This window comes from Glandiceps talaboti, chromosome 1, assembly GCF_964340395.1.
Source record: "Glandiceps talaboti chromosome 1, keGlaTala1.1, whole genome shotgun sequence".
Taxonomy (NCBI): domain Eukaryota; kingdom Metazoa; phylum Hemichordata; class Enteropneusta; family Spengelidae; genus Glandiceps; species Glandiceps talaboti.
In genome coordinates this window covers 16938680-16964841 of record NC_135549.1, presented here as the reverse complement: position 1 = coordinate 16964841, position 26162 = coordinate 16938680, and the positions used below count along the sequence as shown (strand labels likewise).

Sequence of the window (26162 nt, the reverse complement as noted above, 5' to 3'; positions counted from 1 at the left end):
TTAGCAGTCACAAGGTGATTAGCAGATTTGAACATGCATAAAAATTTAGACACATCAGTCATCCGATTACTCAAGTGTGACATAACCAAATGGTCCAAATTCCTAAGAAAGGTGGAAAAAAGATGCAGCATTCCGATAAACACTGTGCACAGAAAGTCAAAAAAAAAGAAAGAAACTGTCCTACATGAAGTGATGTATGATTCAATTGATTTGTCCAGGAATCAGATCTCAAATCTAATCCGGTATAAATAGTCAATTAGCGAAGAAACTAAGAAATCGATCAATAATCTCACAAAGAGGGAGGTATGCACTACGGGTATTTACAGAACGTCACAACTCATGACTTTTTTGCGTATTTATACTATGAAATAAAATTTGAGAAGTTGAGAAATAGTGTTTAGGAGTAAAGTAGTGTGTAATAATGAAGTCTCCTAGGTGTTGTTAAATAGACGTGGTGTTCCCATAGGTACCCATTAAAAAAAAAGAAAGAGAGATAGAAATCTTGCATTTAAAAGGATTTGCTGTACTGCGATCAAGAGTAGTAAGAATGTGGGAATTGGGAATTTATACGATTGTGAAATGTAAACCTTCTTCTTGAATGTCACCATTGTGGAATGTTCTACCTTTGATGTGTCAAGTCAAGTCAAATGTAATCAAGTGACTTTAAATGACTTCTCTTACCCTCCAGTCAATCTATATTGTAATTACGATTTATAACTTGTATACGTCTTGACACCTGCCGCAATCCACCAAGATTAAAGTTTTCGTTTTGAAACTCACTGTTTTCTTGCAAGATTTGATAAAGTTGTTGAGTTCTGTCGAACACATTCTATTTATACCTACACCATTTTACGTCTTCACTACTGGTATTGCACAAAATTTAAGATTAAGTTTTTGTTTCTACGTAATTTCTCATCAGATTTGAATTATATTTCCAATAAAGTTGATGGAAGTAGTTCTGAATTATGAATTGTCATCAATAAAAAAATATAAAGTTTCTACCATTTTGGCATTGGCAAAATTGCTGTTGTCTCTATTTTTGAAAAAACATGTCTGGCAATAGAGAGGTGATTGCAAGGATGTAGCTAAGGGCTAGTAGCTGTCAAAAATAACTGACTATCTACAATTTCACATTTACCAAGAATTTGTATTTCAAAATTCTTTGTTTTAACCACTATATATCCACTGTTGGAGACATTCATGGGTTTCCCCCTGTAGGTCTTACAGCCTACTTGTCCAGTTTTAACTACTATTTTTGAAATTAGCTACATCCCTGGATTGGTTAATATGGTCTCAAAAAGTAACTTACGATGCTAGACTTGTTGAGCGCTCTGTATCGGTATACTTGTGTGCAAAATCCCATGACACTTGAGTGTTGTCAGTATGCCATACTCTTTAGTATTTCCACAAAGTACTTGTGGTTTTCTCTGCAGCCATATAGTGGAGAAGAAACCCTGCAAGCCTGATCGCAAATACACACCCTCAGTCCCCACACTGGCACTCAAGCGTAATGGGGTTCTGTGATAAGTACTTTATAGTCATCTAAAACTGCAAATTTCACACAAAAAAGTAGTCCCATGTGTTCATGTCATTTTAGAGGCTGGATTTGTGTGCATGGAACAATCATGTACTCTTGTGCATACAGGTATTGCATTGCAGTGCAAGTACCACCAATAGTAAATGCATGCACCAATGCAAGTATTACAGTGGTAGTAATACATACATAATAATTCACGTTCTGTTCTCTCTGCTTTACTTATCACAGGTAAATGGTAAGGATTTGTCCAGGTCGACTCATGAAGAAGCTGTTGAAGCTTTCCGTAATGCCTCAGAACCAATCATTGTACATGTTTTAAGAAGGACTTCGAGAACAAAATTGAAAAGCAGAGAAGCATCTACATGTAGTGTATCAACTCAAACAGATATTCAAATGGACAACTTCTATACTAACTCCATGCACAGATGTCCTACACCCCCACCAATGTCAATGTCTATCAAAGGGTAAGTTAGTCCTCTAATGGTTCATTTGTGGGTAGTGGTATTGCATAGAAAAAAACTGCACTATCAGTTTGTCCCTACACAAGCTTGTCCCTACATAGTAATGGTATAGTGACTCTGATTGCACCAAGACACTTAAATAGGTTGCTTCCCCTGAAAGAACATTGTGCACTCCCTTAACATCATGCACTCCCTTCAGTAGGGAGAATGTCAAAATCCTTCAGTTATCCTGAAAATTGTGGTGGCTGTCAATCAAATGTGGTAAGAACTTAGCCTTCCAACAAAAGCCAGCTGATAAACTATGCGTCAGGGACCCGACCCAGACTAAAACAAGCAAGCACATGTTAGGACTGAAAGACGTCTACTCTTCTGAAAAAGAAGATTAATGTCTAGTATTGATTTTATAGCAGTATCAACTTGAGTTAATCTTCAACTCAGTTTTACACCTCAGTTGATTTTATAGCACAATTAGAAGGGACCTGTTGTCTGTTGCATGATTCACTGCATACCTCCCTGAACAATGCGACATGTATGTATATCTTACGCAAGCCAAGTTGAACAGTTTTGAGCAAAAAATATGGGCTTTTATACCCTTCAAGGCGTTCTACATCATGACAACCTATGTGTACGTCATTAGTTCCATGGTGCTCAGTCAAAATGTGAATCTTTCAACTCGTAGTGACAAAGCCATCTAAGTCACTTGCATTTTCCTTGGCCAAACAAAGAAAAATATTGGAGAATAAATATCGAAGTATCTGGCATGCTCAGGTGGCTATTTATTTGCTGTTCAGGAGAATGGTTGTATTCCATCTGTACTCTTGAATTGCGTGTAAAAGCTGTTTGTTTTGTTAATGGAGTTTAGTCTTTTTTTAAAAATAAAATAATGTACATTTGACAATAATATTATTTCAAATGTAATTAACACAAAATAAGCCGTAAAGTAATCACAGAAACGGAGTCCACTTATGCAATGCATCTTGGAACTGGAAAGTCAACTATTGATGTTTAGTATACTTGTCATTGTCCATTGATTTTCACAGTCATCCGAATATAGTATGCATGATACGTAATTAAGTGATCAAGTGTAAGTGCCTTTATGTTTTAATGAAACTAATTTACTTCAGTTGAGGTGTAGCTGTATGGTCGGACGATAGAATGATATCGACTAGGGTTTTTCCCAGCCACACTACAATGTGCCCTTCTTTTGAAATTAAGGCAATTTTTTTTTTTTTTTTTTTTGGGGGGGGGGGTTCAAAATGATGAAAACTGGGCTCTAATGTAAGCCACCACATAATAAGTGATAAGTGAAAACCAAAGTTTGGTGTATCACGAGACATGGGCGTAGTAGCATGTAAAATTGGTTTAGAAGTTTTTTTTAGAAGGTTTACTTAAATTTTATAGCTTGCCAAAGAATATTGATAGCTGTCCTTTATGGAGGGCACAATGTGGACATCTTTGACATAATTTCATTGGTCCTGTAAAAAAGTGGTCCTGTCAAATATTGTACCAATACAGGTATATGTATGTATGATGACAATTCACCCCAGCTGTATCGTATCAGTTTAATGTACACACATCTTAAAAGTGCATCTATCACCCATTTCAACTAGTAGTACTAGTAGTTACATTCATACATAAGTTTTATAGCTAGCCAAGGAAAGTCATCCTAACTGTCAAACCTTTGGTATTAGTCTTCTTCATAGCTTGTATATCAGATTTAATGTTTGTTGTATGTTTTACCCAAAAGCTGCGACAGCTAGCGTACATACAGAGGTTTCCTTGAAAATGACAGGAATTTATTTACATACACAATAAATGTGACAATCTTTTATCGGCTATGTTGAAAATTTCTCACAGTGAGACTCGATTACTCCCTGTACTCTAATAGCCATCACACTGATGTTTGCTAGCCATGTTTTGAAATGATTGCTGGAAGGTTGAAGGAAAGTTTTCAGTGTTCAATTTACAGATTAGATGTTACACATCGAGGAAACCCTGATGACTTTGATAATAGGATATTTGAGAGTGTGAAGAATGTGTTCCAGTTAATGGATTGTTGCCATGTATAATTTTTTTTACCGAGTACGAACCTGATCGGCTGCTGTGGAGAGAAAGTGAGAGGCCACATTCTGAGATTCAATCACCGGCTCTATTTCTGTCGGAAGAATGATAGATGTAGAAGTAATAGCTGGGATTTGTAACACATGTGACATACTTTTGTGAAGAAAAAAATACCAATTACCAAAAATCACATTCAAAGACTAGAACCAAATATTGATTCTAGTGCAATATGGTGTGAAAAATGACTGCAGGCAATTTTTACGGTGACAAGAAACATGCGTCGAATGAAAGAGTTTTGTATTGATAAATAGTATATATCATAATGTATAGAACTGTTCAAATGAATTTTTGACGATTATAAATTAGCAAAATATTATCGTAGTATTGACATCTGTTGGATTGCCTATTTGTGATTTTGTTGCCTGTGTGTGTTTTATTTCATGAGTTCAACAGCTGTAGGTGTCGCAAGCATATTAAACATCCGCCCTTGTGTGTGTACGTTAAACATAACCAATATACAATGTATCAATCAAAAAAAAAAAACGTGCCAAATGTTGAAAAGAGACACACTTTGCTCAGATAATTTTTTGTTGTAAAGACTTTTATTTTCATTTTATAATAATAATAATCCCCTTTTCTACTTGCCATACATCTATGATATAAATGCAATTACAAATACCACTGCTGTTCCAAATTACCAAGCTGTACCCCAAATCCCATATGTATACATGTTATCTGACAAAACAGTTTCCTTATCTGACAAAACGATTTTTTGATCTGATAAAATGTTCCACGGTGGAGTTTAGCTCTTTTATATTAGAGCAAAGAAAAGAAACAAATGATTTCAGAAAGGTATTATGACAGTGTGGGTGATAATTGATAAACGGTATGGTATAGCTGTAAGTCTATATGTCATGAAGGAATGATGATGCGGTGAGGTCTAGAATTATCATATCAATATCTCATTCCAGTAAATAAAATCAACAGTATTCCTTCTGATTGATTAAACAGCGTCAACATTCTCTATATTCATTTATTTGAGGTATTTTATTGAGAGCTTTTTTTTTTTAATATTCACAATTGTGTGTAGCGTAGCGTTCATATTAAAAACGAACAGTTTAGTTATGATGCTGGGTTGTGGCTTTTCTAATCTGTTTTACAATTTATAACTTGGAAATGCTTTACTTGAGTGTTTTGCCTAGTATTGAGACCTTTATAGGCTATACTTTTTAAGTTTTTTAAGGCTAGGTTTGCGAATAAAACCAGTTTAATTATTCAGAATCTGATTACCTAGTGGAAAGCACAAATCGTTCAAAGACAGAGAATCGTGATGTGTTGAGGAATTTGAGAATCAGGATAACCGTGGGCACTATAACAGGATGGAAAATAGCAAATTGCAATATGGCAGAGTAATTGTGTACTGTATGTTGCGAAGGCGTAACAGATCAAGTCTACCAGGTGTCACTCTGTAATGGCTCAGACCACTTGTTTGGTGGTCTGAGGTAAAGGTCATTACACCATGCATGAGCCAGGTTCAACAAAAAATATGGAATATATACTCTGGTCATTCTACGTCACAACATTGCGTGTCTACGTCACTGGTTCTGCTGTGAACGAAGAAAATTATTGAGGAATAATATCTAATTGTCAGATTTAGGTTTGAAAACAGTTGTCATGCAGAGCTATAGAAAATGTTAGTCTGGAAGAAAAAAATTATCCTATCAAATCCGTAGGGCTTTAAAGTTTACTATTAAAATGTTAGTAATCCAAGACTGTGGCATTCAAACATTGGGCTTCAAATACAGAATTTTGTCATAAAACTCGGCTAATATGGATATCTGGATTGAAATCAGTACGCCTTCAGATGGAAGACAAAATGTTTCTGTTATGGGTCAAAAATGATCAATATTTTCTTATGAGGGCACCACATAGAAAGGAATAGGGGAACATCAAATGTTGGTGTCTGGTAAGGAATAGATGTGTGTGTCAAATTGGCTTTGAGACCACACTGATCATAACAGTGCAAGGTAGTTTACTTATTGTGTGACTTACTGAAGCTAGGAGGAATTTGTATCAATTCCAAGGCTAATCTTCATCTGTGTATGAGACTGCGACCTCTGACATTTTAGGCTGTATGTTTATCTTAGGCCTCATCATGGCATTGTTTTTGTTATTTCAGGCTATGTGAAATTTCACCACAGCAACCAATGACATTGATAGACCATGACCTTTTGAATGAACTTGACAGTGTGGATAACTTTGACCTTCCACTCCTAGATGATGGACTTGACAAAGGATATGAAATGGAATATGAGGTAGGAACGATAATTACTGAGAGAGAGAGAGAGAGAGAGAGAGAGAGAGAGAGAGAGAGAGAGAGAGAGAGAGAGAGAGAGAGAGAGAGAGAGAGAGAGAGAGAGAGAGACAGAGAGAGACAGAGAGAGACAGAGAGAGACAGAGAGAGACAGAGAGAGAGACAGACAGACAGACAGACAGACAGACAGACAGACAGACAGAGACAGACAGACAGACAGACAGACAGAGACAGATAGACAGACAGACAGACAGACAGAAAGAGTGAGAGACAGACAGACGGAAAGAGAGACAGACAGACAGACAGACAGACATACAATGGGAAAGACACAGTAGGAGAGAGGGGCGAGAAGAGGGTGTTTGCACACATGTTTTAAGCATTTTGTCTCTGGCAGAGAAAGACTATTTAAGAGATTACTGAAAGATTCAGCACTTACATCTTTTGAGATGGAGAGAAAGCGAGACCGACTCTTTAATAATTTGAGGTTATCACATGACATTTTCTGTAGGTCAGGCATCGTAACTGACAAGTACTGAACTCTTTTTTTTTACAGGAAATTCTTTTGCGAAGGACAAATAGCAATGACAAATTGGGACTGACACTTTGCTATGGCAACGATGATGAAGAAACAGGTATCTTTGTAAGTGAGGTAAGTAAACAATTCCCAGTGGATTGAGACTTGTTACAGTTGGTATAGTATGAAGGCTGGGTACTTCAATTTTCAAATTGGATTTACCATGTATAGTAGTGACTGTCAAACAGCATTTATATGACTTGAATTGTGCGGATTACAAGTATTTAGTAGTTTTCTACATCATGTAAACTCAATATGGCCACTTGGTTAGAGGAAAGGCCAAAACAAAGCCTAGGAAAACTGAGCAGTTGTTTTGAAGCAAAATTGGAATTTATGAATTTTTTCTTCTTTTTTTTTGGGGGGGGGGGGGGGGCAGGGATCTCCTCACGCTGGACGGCACCGGACGCTAGCGTCCGGGACTCAGTCTTGGCGACCACTACTCAAAGTTGCCGTCCACCACCTTCAATTGGTTACCATTCGACACCCCACACACATTCACTTTAATAATTGTACTTTCATTTTCTGCCCACATGGGCGTATCGATTTAAAAGATAATGAAGTATTAAATGTCTTTGAGAAACGAACAATGTAGACGTGAACTGACAACAGCTGACGCTATACGTTATACATTGATATCTCGTATACAGTGAGTACGTGTGAATTACATGGCAAACACGATGCTACAGACTTTCGACTACCATTCTTCAGCGTCATAAAAAAAGTATAACAGCCTCATATACCTTTTATAAAGTGTTGACGTTGTGTCCGATCATTAGTTTTCTGTTCAATTTTACTCTGAAAACACTTTTAGTTAGTAGTTTGACATCGTACATCGCACGACGATGACAACATGTAATTTCCAAAATGGCGGGTGGTGACGTCACAAACTATCGCGATGTCTCATGTATCACGAGATTTCGTCTAAACGCAATGCGTATGTGTGGGTATACGCAACTTTTTAGAGTTTTGAAACTGCAATCGTCTTTGGATATTTAGTATGAAACAACTTTAGCTTTTCTGAGAAAACTAATCAAAAACTGTGATTTAAAAAAATCGATGTACAAAGATTGAGATTAGAGTTATAAATCTATAGAGAAATAAAAGTTGGTTTTAACTTTTTTGTTAGGAACTTTGATCACACACCATGTACTTTGAGTGTACCATTAATTTATTCATGAATATTAATTATGCAAATTAGCATGAATATTAATTAGTGTCCGGGACTACTCTCAAGCTGGGGAGAACCCTGGGGGGGGTAATATGATTGAAGGAATAATTGATCCCTAATTAAAAAAGAACATCTATTCAGATACCTAGTGTTCAAATCAACAGAAATGTATCAAATACACATTTTGTGTGTGAGTGAAATACTTTGACATTTTGCATATAAAATTTCTCTGCAGATGGTAGCCACAATGTTGATTTGACAACCAGACTTTTGCTCAGTATAGCCTCTTATCTTTTTAACATGTGAAGCAGATGCAATGATGAACATATACATACAAAAAGAAGAAGGGGAGGGGGGGGGGATTGTTTCCACAAGGCATTTGCAGCTGAGGAAAATGTGTGAATAGTTTTGTTTGACATATGTGAGAGGAGATTGATGGCTGGATGTTGAGTAAACACTCCAAGAGATTGTATGGATTGGAAATATTGTAACAAGTGTGCATTGAGAAGCCTAACCATAGCTTGTAGGGGTTAGAAATAATACTGTCAACATATCAGCAAACAATACGTCCTTAATTCAGTGTAAAAAGATATTGTCCCTTTTCAACTTCTCTGACCTATGATAAGAAATGTAGCTAAATTGCTGAGAATGGTTGTCAAGCCACTTCTCACATCTCCTGCACCTACATTAGAATCAAGGTTGTTGAATTAGGGCTGTGTTACTATATCACTTACACAAGTTGGGATTAGATGTTATTTGAGTGAAGCAAACAAAAACAAAGAAAAACAAAATCCATAGAAGTAGAGTCCGTTTTTTTTTTCTGCGGTGAAAAAGAACCAAGTAACATGTGTCAACATAAACACAGTGATTAGTTAGGTAGTCCTTAAAGTGCAATCTATCACTTATTATGGATATTAGCCGCAGATCTGTCATGACTTGATTGCTGCTACTGGTTTTACGCGCCGGCCCGTTACTGCTTTGTGAAAGGTGTGAATTACAGAGAAGTTCATCTGACATACAAAGCCCTATCAACACTTGCAGCTCAGGTTTCCTTATTGTAGCTGATTCGGAATTGACCCCTCCTCACCCGCTGTAAAACTATGCCAGCTGAAATTCCATGTGGTTTAGAATATCTCGCTGCATGCAGTCCGTAGAGAAATAAAAACTCTGATGCTTTTCAAGACCTGTGTTTTAAAATGTCAAAGATAATAAGTGAAACACGGAAACCATACCTCAATTATAAACATTATATTTGAAGACATATCAGACGAGCCTAAAAATAAGTTTCCATCTGCCAAAAAAAAAAAAATAGTTGCACTAATGAAGTATTAAGTGCGTAAAATGAAGATCCACTAATGAAGTATAAAGTGCATCAGTCAGTTCTGAAACACTTCAGCATCAGTTAAGAGTGAAGTGTATAGTGCACACCGCTAAATACTGTTGACATTTTTGTGAACGAGATGACAGTAAAAAGTGATAGATGATGTGAGAATCTTGACATACCTAGATTTCAATTGTTGACAGATAATTTGCAGGTTTGACATGAGATGGTAAATTGGCATGCCAAAACAATGTAGCATATGCAATGTTTGTTGTTGCATATTTTGCATTTAATGTACTGTGTAGCATTCAGTATGGTGTGATGTGAAAGTACAAAAGAGTCACTTTTTTTTTAATTTGCTGAAAAAATAACATGAAAAGTGAAGGAATTCCTTGTAAAATGAGACAGACCTTTTGATAGTGGAAAGCAATTTCCTGCTTTGGAGCTGATTGTTGCTTGTCATACAGGAGATATAACAGGCGTCTTATTATTTGTGAATGTTAACGGAAAATTTAGTGTGCTGAATGAAGTGTAGCTTCGTTGCTACTCATCCTCTGCTGTTGTCACAGAATTCTGTTTTGTGATAGATCACAGACATTACTCTCACACATTCATCGCTGTATTCAGCCACAGACTTCAAGGGTATCATGCATACACGGAGATGGCACGATATATGTTTCCATTAAAAGTACAACATCTCAACTTTCTCCTCCGTGACACCATATTACAAATTACATTTCTGTAGCTGAAAAAGAGACTGAGATTTCACATTCAGCTTATAAAGTGATTCCAAATCTTTCATCTTCAGAGAAATAATTCCGTGCTTCGTTATTGTAGTTTTATTTCTGTACAGATTCGAGAAATGGTTACAATTATGAAATAAACAAATTAAAAATTTTCGTTAAAAAAAAAAGAAATCTGATAAAAAATGTGAGTGAGAAATAGAATTGAAAAAAAAAACAGGATAGAAAGGTGGAGAAAAAGGAAGGTGCCTGAATTGCAATAACTGAGCTGCAAGTCTGTATTTATGGTTCTTGGTTTCTACCAACATCCTCGCTATGAATACTATCGTTGATTGTAACCGATTTTCTCGCACCATTCACTTTCATTCATTGTCCTGGGGCAGTATGTGTAGAAAATATGAAGAGACATTATAAATTAATAAAATGAAACTTTAATCAAATTTTGGCTGAAATCCAAGCTGTCCCATTCTGAGGTAGAATATCCTAAGGGGAATCAGGGACTATGGATTCCTATAGAAAGCTTTCACATTTATTAAATCTAGACGTTGAAATTTAGGACTGGGACTGGATATTAAATGTCCAATTATCAGCCGTACTGCCATCAAAGAATGATTAATTCATATTATGGATTTATAGAAATCGAAATGTGTTGTAATTAAAATACCGAGGTGACGTGATGCCTGTCGCTATGCAGTTTGAGAATAGCATGGTACTTTTTCAAGCTTGTTGCAATAGCTGTACTGTAGCACCGTGGTACAGAAGAGCTTGTTGCAATGGCTGTATCAGCGCACCATGGTACAGTGAAGCTTTGGTGTTGCGCTGTGTTAAATACGATGGTGCAGTAAGGCCTGTTGCAGTACTGTGTTGAAGCACCATGGTGCATTAGGCCTGTTGCTATGCAGTGTTAGAAATACCATGGTACTTTCAAGCTTGTTGCAATGGCTGTATCAGAGCACCATGGTACAGTGAAGCTTTGGTGTTGCGCTGTGTTAAATACCATGGTACAGTGAGGCCTGTCGCAGTACTGTGTTGAAGCACCATGGTGCATTAGGCCAGTTGCTATGCAGTGTTAGAAATACCATGGTACTTTCAAGCTTGTTGCAATGGCTCCTCTACCAGAGCACCATGGTACAGTGGAGCTTGTTGCAATGGCTCTACCAGAGCACCATGGTACAGTGAAGCTTGGTGTTGTGCTGTGTTAAATACCATGGTACAGTAAGGCGTGTCGCTCTGCAGTGTTTACCATGGTTGAAAAGAAATACTCAAAATAAAGAAGCTTATTTACTCTATCAGTAAAGTGTTATATCTTTAATATATGACCTATATTGCCTTGGTGTATATGATAGATCTGTGACACTTTTATTACGAAGCCATCCAAGCAGAATTTAGAATACACTGTATCCTTGCCATGGCATACCAATCAGGGGGAGGGGGTTTATTAACATAAATAGCATAATGAAGGGTTCATTGTACTGTATCTTCATACTGACTGGTTTATAGAAATGTATGGGATGTGTGTTGTATGTTCTGATTACATGTGTGTTTGTTAAGAAAATGTTGAATTAGCCAGGCAATAAATCATGATAATTGAGTCAAAGTGATGGGTTTACTTGTGAGTTCACCACATACTGAAGGATAGCAAAACACCAAAGTTTGGTACATCACAATAAATTTCTGCCAGTTGATGGCAAATCAAATTTGGCTTTAAAACTGATTAATACTGGAGTTATGTAATGATAAACGAAGTTAGCATTACCTGTTATGGGTGCATGGGGGAGGGAGGGAGGGGGAGAGAAACAAGGCAAGAACTATTTGAAGACAGTGAGAATAAATGTCTTAATTTGTTGATGTGTTTCATTACAGATTGAACCCTACAGTATAGCAGGACAAGATGGAAGAATACGTGAAGGAGACCAAATTTTACAAGTAAGTATCCAAATAATTAAGACTGGCCTTGAACTGTAGTGAGGAAGAATTCTCATCTTCAAAATTCTGATTATCTGAACTGACAGTATATTCATTAAATACTATAGCATGAAAAAGCTTTGACCCTGCACATTTTGACACCAAAACTGAGATTGCTGCATTCATGGTATGCATTCATTAAATTCTTAGTGATATCTGCATCACAAAAGAAGTTTTTGATTATGTAGTACATTTTGATACATTATCTCAGTGTGTTCGAATGAGATGTGGAAGTATTCCCTTTGTAATAACCCAAAATTATGGGGGAAAAAATTTTGTACATGTTACTATGTAGGATGATTCGATGTTATGACATCAATGTTGTAAAATGGTAGGCACAAAAATGTTGTACCAGGTCAAATTTCTGGAAACGAAATTTGATTCGGATTGTACAAATTGTGCGCAAACACCAGAGTGCTTTCAACATACCTGAACTAAGACAGTTCAATATAAACATTTTTTACCAGTTTTTCTCTGCAACATAATAATTCTTTAATATATTGCACAAATGAGATATTTATTTACAATGATAGAAATTATCCTCACAAGTCAGAGCATATTTTCTGCTGAATTACCAATCAGTTGTGTGTTGGACTTGTGGGTTTTTTCGATGATGCGATAATACATCACTTTCAATTACTACTGAATGATAATTCTCTTTTCATACTCGTCAAATTTACAAAAGTGAATTTTCGGTTTTATAACAACACCATTTTGCTGTGCTTCTGTATTATGTACTCAATGATATCATCATACACCACAACCTCTTTTACGATGCCACCACCAAAGACACACCGAAGACACACCGCCAAGAGGCCAATAACAAAACTTATATTTAAACAAATACCCAACTGTCCGCCATATTTTTTAATCATGTGTACGTGATTCAGTTATAATACCTAACATTTCAATTGAATTAACTTTTAATGCCCTGTAACTTAGTCATAATCATTAGACCGCTACTCTGTGTACAAACTGTGAAGTTATTTCACTACCGACTTCAACATTCCCATATGTTTGCTATTGAGAAGTGTTATGTCTTTGGCTGACTACCAAGATAACTACAAAGACACCTGCATCTCTTGATAAGAAAAAGTTTCTATGGTGCCAATCCTTAACATAAAAAGTTGCTGAGAACTGACTCTTACATAAAGTTCTAAGTTGATCACCAAATTCAACTTTGAATGTTGATAATTACGAAGCCACCTCCATTTCTCGATAAGAAAGAATTTGTATGGTGCATGTCTTGGACATAAAAAGTTGCTGAGAACTCTTATGGAAAGTCCTCAGTTGATCATCAAATTCAGCTTTGAATGCCGATAACTATCAAGAGATCTGCATCTCTGGATAAGAAAGCTGTTACAGTATTCTAGATTTGTATGGTGCTTATCCTTGACATCCAAAAAGTTGCTGAGAACTGACCCTTACATAAAGTTCTCAGTTGATCTACAAATTCAACTTTGAATGCCGACATTTAATATTTTGGGAGTAATAATAGTGGAAACGGCAAGACTTTGATATCAGCAGTAGTCTGTAACACGATACACCTTTATTTGAGTTTAACATAGCAGAATCGCCTGGTGACAAACGTATGCAGCATGATACTACTAAATACAGATTGGTCGGTGCAAAACACAGGTTTTAGTTTTAGTTGACTCGTGTCGGGTCAGGTCTTAGTGTTGGTGTATTTTCAGATTTGTTTTCTTTTCAATGTTTTATGTTTCATTCGTGTCAGGGAGGTGTCCCCCTCTCACGCTTGCTTGTCGTAGAATTTGTACTTTTCTTTCACCGTGTACTTTTTTTTGTCTATATTTAGTAGCACTTCCAGACATGTTAATTTGGTAGATCCCATCATTAGATTTGTGTTCTTGTTTCTTGGAGTGAAGCCAAAGACTTCAAACTCAAATGCTATGTGGACTACGCATCATACTGCTCAGTAGTATCACAGGATTTGAAGTTTGTATCCATGACAACATCAGAATTAGAAAGATTGATGCACAGAGCAAAGTTAAAACTGTGGAAATGTCTTTACGTGCAGTGATTATACGACAGTTTAAGACACAATATATTTTTCAGTTTCGAGATAACAAAATCACTCAGAAGTTTGACCTAGAATGCAAAGTTAGACTAGAAATTTCTTAAGGCAGTAGTGAAGACGATTAGACAAAATGTACTTTTCACAAGAATGGAGTCATTTACATATTCTTTTTTTTTAGATCACAAATTGTCAAGTTATCTGCCATAAGGTGACTCATTAAATAATCCATAGGATAGCTCAAAATATAAATTTGTCTTAAATAACTGCAAAAAGTCAACCATTCTTTAGCTGTTGTATTATGATGTGTGATACTGCAATCTACCAAAGATGTTATAGGTGTCAATTTATTTATCATGTTCGATTTTTGGGATAGGTAGGAGAAAATCCAATGAAAGTACAAAAAATTATTTCAGAGAGAAATAAATGAATGCGAGTTAAGAATTATATTTTGACCTGACCTGACCTGACCCAAAATGACTAAACCATTACTTTGAACCAATCAGTGTACAGAGACTTTATTCATAATGACTGAACGATCCACAAGGTGTCCCTGTCTTATGTCATTACCTGGCAACACGTATTGAAGATGCCTTGTAATCAGATTAATCTAGTGCCTCTGTCACTAAGATTTCTTCTTGTTTTGACCATAGTAGCATTATTACAACCAATAGAACTTCCCCAGTCTTTTGGGGCTTGACATTTGCAGTGTGGCTTTATTACGCCATGCAGAAAATCTAGTCTGACGGCTGTGCACTCAAGGAATTTCCTTGCTAGATAGATAGAGCCTAATATTTAAAATGAGATTTTCCTGCTCATAGCCTCCTAGCCTTTGATGTTGCATATGGATGAAGTCTGTTCGTATTGCTTGACTGACTACAGAGCCGGTCTGCGCTTCAAAGCAATTTGGTAGAGAAAAAAAGCCAATTCCTTTGGGGGGCAAACATAAGATCACTCTGGCTGCTGAAGTAGAAAATACAATGAAACAGAGAAATCCTTAGAGTGTTGAAGAAAGGAAGTCCAAATATCTGTTAATGTCCCTGAGTGAAGTCACTACATTGGGGTGAAACTGGACAGATTCTAACATCTTGTATGATGTACAAATGTACAACATCCCAGTGTGAAATCACTACATTGGGGTGAAACAGGACTAATTCTTACATCTTGTATGATGTGCTATGTCCCTGAGTGAAGTCACTACATTGGGGTGAAGGAGGACAGATTCTTGTATGATATACAAGAAGTCACCTACGTGTCAATTTTTTGAAAATGCGAAAAATTACACAAGTCCTGTTACCTCAAATGTATCTTTATTGCATGACATACTTTACTCTAAACTATCACTCAATTTATCATTCATAAGTTGGTAAGAAATCACGTAAAAACACTGAAAACTGTAAGCTTGAATATATTTGGAAATTTCTAAAAGTGATACTCAGGGAAAGAGGTGCTGTTCAATGTATAAAGTGATTGTGTTACACAGGAAAAATGATGGCAGATACCTTATAAAAGCAGGGAAGAAATGATTGTGTGCAATAAATTTAGAATACTGTTTGATGCTCAGAGTGACACTATGAATTGTTTCATACTGTGATAGTTATCACTCTGTCTATATTGCTGTGGTATTTCTGAATTCACAATATCCATTTTGGTAGCTGTAATTTCTCTTTCAAGTTATTATATTTGTAAGTTCACTTACCAGTTATGATATTTGTAAGTTCGCTTACCAGTTATGATATTTGTAAGTTCACTTACTGGTTGCAACATTTGTAAGTTCACTTACCAGTTGTGATATTTGTAGGTTCACTATTTTTGTTTTGATATTTGTAATGTCACTTATCAGTTATGGTATTCGTAAGTTCACTTATACCCGGTTATACAACTTAAAGCATTTGTAAGTTCACTCACCAGTTGTGGTATTATAAGTTGCTTACCTGGTTATGATTGTAAGTTCCCCTGTCTGGTTATGATACCATAAGGTCATTTACTTGGTTATGGTATTTGTAATTCCACTTACCTGATTGAAATACGTGTAAGTTCATCTATACATGTATAGGTTTTAATATTTGCAGGTTCATCTACGTGGAAAGGGAACACACTTCATTTCTGTCTGTATTGGCAGTTTCTTCTTGTTAAAGATAACATGCCTCAAGTCAAGTCAAACTGAACTGTGTAGCTGTCGGCCATCTTGAAGACAGTTAATTTTCCCTCTTGTTCCTTGAAGACATCAGAGTGACAGTTTCTTCTTCTCGTTTTACAGATTAATGGAGAAGATGTACACAACAAGGATCAGGCTATTTCATTATTTTCCCAAGACAGACAAGAGATTTCAATTCTAGTTTGCCGACCTCAGCTTCAGGTAAAAAGAACCATGTGGTTAGGAAGAAATGTCACCCCTAGTTTGCATAAACCTCGGTTTTATAAAGTGAAAAAGAAAAATGTTGCACAAGAACAATTTTAATTCTTGTTTGCCGACCTTCTGCCTCAGGTAATAGAAAGTGGTTAGGAAGAAATTGCAACTTCAGTTTGCAGACCGCAGGTTAAAGCAAAAGAAAAGTGCTATGATAGAACAATTTTAATGTTTCTTTACAAATCTTAGCTGAAAGTGAAAGGAAAATTTACATAAAGATTTTAGTTTGCTGACCCTCCAGCCTTGGGTAAAAATGATGTTTTGCAAGAAATTGATATTCTCTTTATAAACAGACCTCACTTTCTGGTTAAAATGACATTCTGCATGCTGTCACTGGAATACAGAACACAGAACCATATATTTATTACAGAACCATGGGAGACTAAATATTATTTTTGAGGTTGAAATTATGAATTAATTCCCCGAATTCTTGAGAATCTTCTTCATCAGTCTCATTTATACATGTATTTTATACTTTCTAGTGTTCATTTAGAGTTCAAAGAATTACATGGACAAGAAACAAGTCTCTGTATGGTCTTCTAACATGTACATACTTTTCTGTGAAAGTAACAGTGAATTGGAAAATTTGTATTCACTTGCAAATTCAGTGTCAAATGAGGGATGGGGAGGCTCTGGGTGGGGGTGGGGAATGGGATGTTACATTTGTCAACATGTTGCATTGCCCAATTGTTCAGTAGCCTCTAAGGTGTAATGTATGTAGGCCATGATTTGGCTGTGAACATAATCCAGATAAATGAGTTGTATGTCACGATGTCTTCCTCAAATTTCAACGAATCTACAAAATCTATACCCCATGGAACTAATCTCAACAAATTAGTTTTGTGCTAGAGTTACAAATGAAATGCTGACGACAAGCTTTTGCTGAATAAAAGGTTATTTAGTCAGTGTAATAGAACCGAGGAATCAATGTAATAAGACTACTCGGTAGATATACCTAATTCATCAGTGGATTTGTTGTGTTCCAAATATTAAAACAACCCAGCATGTTGAGTTTCACTTGAGTGTGACAAATTTGTCATTATAGAGATCAGATCTTGCTTTCAATTTCCTGAGTTTGCTGCCACTTTTCTTGTTGTTACATTGTTCTGTATTGGCACTCCAAATGTGACAGTAAGGTAGATGGTTGTTGGTGTGGAATGACAAACTGTGACAGCCACGCTAGTTGACAGTTTCATGATTTGTCATCCTGTCCAATCAGGTTGACAACTTATGAATATTCATAGTTGACAGTTCCATGATTTCCCATCCTGTCCAATCAGGTTGACAACTTATGAATATTCATAGTTGACAGTTCCATGATTTCCCATCCTGTCCAATCAGGATGACAACTGGTGGATGTTCATAGTTGACAGTTTCATGATTTCCCATCCTGTCCAATCAGGATGACAACTGATGGATGTCATAGTTGACAGTTTCATGATTTCCCATCCTGTCCAATCAGGATGACAACTTATGAATATTCATAGTTGACAGTTCCATGATTTCCCATCCTGTCCAATCAGGTTGACAACTTATGAATATTCATAGTTGACAGTTCCATGATTTCCCATCCTGTCCAATCAGGATGACAACTGGTGGATGTTCATAGTTGACAGTTTCATGATTTCCCATCCTGTCCAATCAGGATGACAACTGATGGATGTCATAGTTGACAGTTCCATGATTTCCCATCCTGTCCAATCAGGATGACAACTTATGAATATTCATAGTTGACAGTTCCATGATTTCCCATCCTGTCCAATCAGGTTGACAACTTATGAATATTCATAGTTGACAGTTCCATGATTTCCCATCCTGTCCAATCAGGTTGACAACTTATGAATATTCATAGTTGACAGTTCCATGATTTCCCATCCTGTCCAATCAGGTTGACAACTTATGAATATTCATAGTTGACAGTTCCATGATTTCCCATCCTGTCCAATCAGGTTGACAACTGGTGGATGTCATAGTTGACAGTTTCACTGATGGATGTCATAGTTGACAGTTTCATGACTTCCCATCCTGTCCAATCAGGTTGACAACTGGTGGATGTCATAGTTGACAGTTTCATGATTTCCCATCCTGTCCAATGAACTTGACAACTGATGGATGTCATAGTTGACAGTTTCATGATGGATATTCATAGTTGACAGTTTCATGATTTCCCATCCTGTCCAATCAGGTTGACAACTGGTGGATGTCATAGTTGACAGTTTCACTGATGGATGTCATAGTTGACAGTTTCATGACTTCCCATCCTGTCCAATCAGGTTGACAACTGATGTCACATGACAACCCTATTAGTTGACAGATATGTGAAGTCTCATCCTGTTCAATCAAGGTAAGAGCTGATGTCACCATGACAACCCTACTAGTTACCAGTTTCATGTTGTCCCACTCTGTACATTCAGATTGACAACTGATGTCACTATGACAACCCTACTAGTTAACAGTTTTATGGTCTCCTGCTCTGTCCATCCAGGTTGACATGTCACCATGACAACTATTCCAGCAGACAGTTTCTTGATGCCACTGTCTGTTCATTTTGGTTGACAACTGATGTTGCCATGACAACCATGCCAGTGGACAGTTTCATAATGTCCCATTCTGCCCATGCAGGTTGACAACTGATGACTCTGTTCGGTACAAGCTCTACTCTTAAGTGCTAATGTATCACTATCTTCCCCCATTTAGTTGACCCAAGCAGTTTGTATTTTAGATATACCCATGTAATGAATTGTAATTTGCACCCTCTATCTGTGTACCAGGTTGAATTAAATGAGTCCCATGGTGCCTACAGCTGTCAGTCTTGTCTGTGGAAATACAGACTAGGAAGACATGAGAGTAAAACTACAACACAGTCACTGCCATTAACTGTGTCTCTAATGCACATGCAGTGATGGACTTATGATAAGGGGCTACTTCCAGAAATATGTAGCTTGTTGTCAGTTTGAGGCTGACAAATATATCTGACAATGTCGATATGAAATCTGAAATTGAAGAGTAGACTGGTGGAATGTGTGAATATGAGTCAATCAGGCGGACAAATTAATCAATACTTGAAAGGAACATTTGTAATCGTACGAAGGAAATGATTCATGTTATTGATCCGCGAATCTATAGTTTAATTTGAAACTCTGTAGTATATAGGGGCTAAAATCAATGTAAACTGAGGCTTGAGGTGTGAAAATGTTATATAAAAGTCTCACCCAGAGTTAAAACCTCTATATTTCTTGCATCTGAAATCAGTGCTTTCTTTACAATCCGTAAGTTGGCATTAAGATTTTTTTTTTAATTTTTGAAAAATTTTTTTCAATAGCTAAATGTAACAATCTTGTTCATTTTGGTTATGATTTACACCAACCCTATAAAAACATATACGCCAGTCATAAATTTCTGAACTGAATACAAAATGTTCTAATATTTCCTTGTCGGTGACCGACCCTGAACATTTCTGCTGGTTGTCACAAATAAGACCTTCAGTTAACTAGTTTAAAGTAATTTCTGGGAATAAATTGCAAAGTCGAGGTCATCATGTTACTTTGATTGTGACAGAAAAAAGCTTTTAGTGCAAGAAAATTGAGTGAATGTCAATGAAAATAGAATTGAATATCAGAATAAGATTGCAAGTATGCGTCTACATAATGCTCTAATTTCAGCCAGTGTGTTTCTTTTGAGGAAAAAAAAAGGGAATCCATGACAAAAGCGTGATTATACAAGCAATTGGATGCAGTAGTTTCATATTACTGAGTGGCATTCATCTATGTCTAGTTGCCAGGTACGACTTGATGAGTATTAGCTGATGGTAGCCAAAGGCAGTAATAACATCTCAATATTTCAATGTGTGCTGAAGAGACAGATGTTCTCTCTGCCTTCACAACTGATCAAATACTTCAAGTATAAAAAGTAGCATACCATCAAAGCTGGGTTTTTTTTATTCAGAATTCCTATAGTCACAATGTCAATAACTTAATACAGTGCTTGGTTTATTGTGTGATAAGTGATGTATTTCATTCTGTGCTATGTTCTACTCTACTCTACTCTACTCTGTGATTCGTTTTAACCATGACTTAGATTCACTTCTTGTCATGTGATCACGGCCTAGCATTTCAGTTCAGTCATGTGACCATAACCAGCCTGACATGTGACTATAACCTGTGTATTCAGGCCTATCATGTGACTGTAAGCAGTCTATTTAGTCATGTCATGCGACCACTCAGCCTATCCAGTCCTGCCATGTGACCATAACCAGCCTGTCGTGACCATAACCTGTCTGTTCAGTCCCATCATGTGACCATATCTCTATCTATAAACTCATGTCATGTGACCACAATCAGCCTATCCAGTCCTGCCATTTGACCATAACCTGTCTACTAAGTCCTGTCATGTGACCATGATCTGCTTTCCAAGTCATGTGACCAAGGCCCATGTATGATCTCCTAGTAATCGACCAATATCACTTTCATCTCGTAAAATGACCAAATCATATTTTTCTATCAAAGTATAGAGGAGATATTTGTCTAGATAAAAATGTATTAAACAAAATATTACCAGTTGGATAATACTAACTGTGGAAATAAAAATTTCAAATTTGGCTTGATAACTTTTTTCTGCTGCAACATCAATCATTCACTCTGCTTTTGATAAAAGGCTCTACTATGGGATTTTATTTCTAAGTGCTACTAATCTATCTTTATTTTTAACGGGGTACCTTCTGTCTATCTGCAGTTGGATGACGGTTTGCTCTATGCCGATGCCAATGTCTTATTGGACGATCTTCATATGGATATGTTAGAACAACATCATCAAGAGGCTATGCAGTTCACTTCATGTTTGCTTGATACTGTAAGTCACTTATTTTGCACCTTTTCTGGCAACTCTCTCACCCGGCACATCACCTTCATGGCACAGTCTTAGATTCTTTTATTTTCGTTTTTTTAATTTTTTTTTTAAAGTTTCCTTACCTTGCAACTAACCGTATGGTTAGAAGCACGCTGCTGGCATTTCTGCAACACTTTCAGTTCATATCCTAGTTATCATTTGTCATATCACCGCAATAACCACTGCTTTTACTCTGCAGCCTAGTAGCCTCCGTTATGGTGTGAGTCATATTATTTTTCCCTGCGTAGACAGTTTATTGCATCAATGGAGTTTTCCTCACAGGAATTCTAGTCTTAATTGGTGTGGAAGATGTACCCTGTAAAGTGCACCAGCTGGTCTGGCTGCATCTCCATGGCAACCATTGTAGGTCGATAATATCTTTAAACTGTAAATGTGTGATGTGTATTTGCATGAAGCCATGGATTCCTAACAGTTTTCATGAGATTAGAGAACATTTATTTCCTTTTTTAGAATTTAAACGTGGAAACTTGATTGTTTTAACTGTGTAACCCAAAGCATGCACATGCTCATGCGAATGATGAATTTGTACCGGGGGGGGGGGGGGGGGGGGGGGGGGGATGGTATGCAAATAATACTGGAATGTGACCAACTCAAACTTTTCCATAGTTTTCCATAGTTAGTATCCTTCATTCTCAAAACATTTTTAAAACACAAAAAATTTAAAACATATTATGTTGTCATGCAATTCTTTCCACTTTTTAAAAAATTTTAAGTTTCAAGATAGTTTTACAGTAAGGTTTGTACAAAGTTGTGAATTGTGTCAAAAAAAACCCCTAGAAATAATTGTGCTAAGAAAAGTATAAATTTTGTTCGTCATGAAATATAAACCATTATTCTGTTGATTTTTTTTTATTTAAAGTTTTCAAACCTTTTTTCAGTTTATTTTTAAATGTTGTTTAGTCAGAGAAATGTTATGCAAAGTCAGTCACAAGCCTTTCCCTGTCTGAATTTTTACAGAAACTTAGTTCAAAGCGATACTAAGTCAATATCTAAACCTCAGCTGGATACCATTGAAGCTTTATTTTTGATAAAAAGTTAAAAGTCTTACTTGTGGCGAATTTCACTGTATAAAGGAGATATTCTATCAACAAGTGTGTAATGTTACAACTCGCAAACAGCGTTTTTTTGGGGGATTTTAGTCAATATTTCAACAAAAGATGGCACCAAAGAGAAGACAGAAGTGTTGTAACAAGGATTCAAACACAAACAAAGAATAAAAAGGCAAAACATGTCTAAGATCTCAGAAATATGCATGGTAAAACTTGGTATGCAATATTAAAATGATAGAAAACCAACAAAAAATACTCCAACTCCTAGGTTTACACCTCTTCTAGCTGAATATAGCATGACCTCCTCCTTTGTCCCTTCTCTAGCTGTATACACCCTGATTCCAATGTTTGCCCCTCTTGCTGTAGTATAAATTCCCGCCTTAGCTCCCCCCCCTTTGCCCCTCTTCTAGCTGTATACACCCATATCACCAGGTTTGCTCTTCTTCAGCTGTATATAGACTTTGACCCCCACATTTGTCCCTCTTCCTGCTGTATGCACTCCTCCTTTGCCTCCTTTAGCTGTATACACCCCCTCCTCTGTCCATCTTCTAGTTGTATACACCCCTCTTTTGCCCCACTCTTAGCTGTATACAGCCCCTCGTTTTCCCATCTTCTTGCTGTATACACCCCTCGTTTGCCCCACTTTTAGCTGTATACACCCCCTCCTTTTCCCCCTCTTCTCACTGTGTACAACTGAATGATAATGATGTAAAATAATATCACCAAGAGTAGACATAAGGTATACAATACCTTGAGTGTTGTAACAATTTTATCAAGTCATTATAGAGAAATAGATTGCATGCTGTGATTTTCTTGGAAACACAACGATAAAAATATACTGATCTTTGTATTCTTTTGATATGCAAATTTCTAGCGACTCTACCATTAGTGATAACAAGTGTTTTATAAACCTGATCATCATCAAGGAACTCACCACTTGACTTATCTGGTAAAAGCCATCGCTATGGTGACCCACAACAGAGTGTATATGAACAAATGTCAGTAAACTCCAATTAGAACGCCTTCCCCTTTTTTTCATTCCATGTTTCAATATTCCAGATATTATAATATATGACACCTGACATTAACAACAGTATGGAATTATGGAATTATGGACTTGATGAAATCCCAATTGATTATTTATGAAGCTTGAAGCGGTGTTATTATTGAGCATGTTTCTAATAAGGCCACTGCCTTTGCTGTGCATTGATTTTATATTGATAACCAACTTTTATACAACTGACTATTGATGTCCAAAATGAATACAGTGCCTTCTTTTGAACAAAGTAACAAGGACTTGCAGTCCTATGGTAATATCTGTGTGTCTTCTTGATAAAAATGAAAAAAGCAAAGTAATTTTAAGCAAAAATGACATTATATCCACAAAAAGCAAAAAAAAAAAAAAAACAACCAAAAGATTCTCCCTTACTTGTCACTAAATTGGCAAGTGCAGAAATTGGTACTGTCCGCTGAGCCACAAGGCTACAGATTTACCCTTCCTCGTCTGTAGCTGGCAAGCATAGCAGATATTTGATAAAGCTGATCACAGAAAAAGCCCTCTTGTGACAACATTCTAGAGAGAACAGTGGTAAATGTAATATATTTTGTTTGCTCTAATTACAATTATTAGCATATATATATATATATATATATATATATATATATATATATATATATATATATATATATATATATATATATATATACCTAGATTCAACCATAGGGGGAAATGCCAAAAAAGTCAACCATAGGGGGAAATTTTATTTATTTGCTTGTAAAATCATAAGGAAAAGAATAATTCATAATGTTACTGTTCAGTTAACTAACATTTAGGTAGTCATTACAGATATCGACATTTATATAATATTTAAATAAATAACAAAAGATATATACTTTCTAGCCCTCCAAAAATTTCCCCTTAAGGTATTTTAACCCCAGGAGCTACAATAGGGGGAAGGTCCTTAAGGGAACTACATGTGCTCAATTTTCCCCCTAGGAATGGGTGAAAATATTTGACTTTATATGCCCTTAGGGGGAAATTTTGAAGATTTACTGAGAATATCCATAATTCTTTTTAGTGATCACAGACACATTTAATTTACCATAAATTGTTTTTGTTTATAAAATTCTGGGTGTGCGCAACCCCATATTAAATCATATGAGAACAACAAATAATAGCAACCTCCACTTAGAATAACTAGAGAGCTGATTTGTTGGCAAAATATATCTAGACATAGTAATACCCATATTTTCTCTGTTTTGTCGTGATTTTGTTCATTCTCACACGTTACCATAATACATGTATCCTTTGTGGAAAGGTTATGTTAGATAATTACTGTCTTTAAGAAATACTATGGCATGCACACACACACACACATGCATGCACACACGCACAGACAAGTACTGTCTTTAAGAAATACTACGCACACACACAAGACATGCACACATGAACACAATATTTCAAAATTTCTGACAACAGTATGGGAAATTCTTTTCATTTATTATTCATTTTATTTTAACAACTTGCTGTCCATTATTAAGGCAACTACAACAATAAGAAAAAGCCTGGCTTTGGGCCAACAACCCTGAAAAAAACAATTGACAAAAATTAGACATTATGTTATTTTCACTGAATTTGAAACTTGTTTTAAAATTGTTGTACTCCTTTCCAACTCATCGCCATTGTTTCAACTGTGCTCCTAATTTCATTTAGCGGACACTTTTTTAGTTAATCGTACACTTTTTTTAGTTAATTGTACACTTTTTTTCAGTTAATTGTACACTATTTTTAGTTAATCGTACACTTTAAGTTAATTGAACACTTTTTTTTTAGTTAATCATACATTTCTTTTAGTTAATCGGACACTATGTTTATTTAATCAGACACAAAGGAAGTATCCGCATACCGTTAATCCATGAATGTAACTGGCTATGGCCCACTCCCTACCTTGTCACTGTTCAAATGCAATCAACATGTGCTACCGCACCTAATTTTGCACCTGTCTCTCAGTAAAGTGTTTGTAAAAAATCGACTTTACCTAAATGGGTCTCAAACACAGTACCTCTAGTTATGTACCTATTCATCTATCCAAAGGTACATTCTCTAACTACTTCACTACAAAGTGAGATAGATATCATCTCCAGATATCATTTGTTCATTGACTTGACAATGCGTATGTTTACAGGGTTAATAAGAACTGTGGATGAGGAAAATGGAAATACTGCTTGATTTGGGACTGTCGTTTTGATACAGAACGAATCCTTCTGGGTTCATGGATTTCACGCTAAACGTTTGGGGGAAATTCAGATTATTTAGCCGAGAAATGCTGGATGGGATTTCTATAGCGAATTTTGTAATTAACATAACAATGGTGAGAGGTTACATAACAGAGCTCAGATACCTAGGTTGACTTTCTGGTGAAAAACCTAAAAACTCGTCAAACTCTAAGTATAACGTCGTTATAGTACACGTCCTCGGACATTAACAGTTTTTATTCAAACAGTTTTGGTTAACCCATCAGTTATTTAGTCCTCAGCTGTGCCTCGGACAAAATAACAGACAGGTTAACCAAAACTGTCCAAATAAAAACAGTACATGTTCTCTGATGTGTACTATAAC

The 26162-nt window shown here is 36.3% G+C and overlaps 1 protein-coding gene across 1 annotated transcript in view; it reads left to right on the top strand.

Annotated features, from left to right (window-relative positions):
• LOC144440074 (E3 ubiquitin-protein ligase PDZRN3-like) overlaps nt 1-26162 on the top strand; it is a 154826-nt gene that overhangs the window by 96002 nt on the left and 32662 nt on the right. Inside the window, exons 4-9 of the mRNA XM_078129324.1 lie at nt 1766-2001; nt 6239-6374; nt 6927-7022; nt 12043-12105; nt 16440-16538; nt 21321-21437. Coding sequence (XP_077985450.1) covers nt 1766-2001; nt 6239-6374; nt 6927-7022; nt 12043-12105; nt 16440-16538; nt 21321-21437 — 747 coding nt within the window. The remainder of the gene's footprint in view (nt 1-1765; nt 2002-6238; nt 6375-6926; nt 7023-12042; nt 12106-16439; nt 16539-21320; nt 21438-26162) is intronic.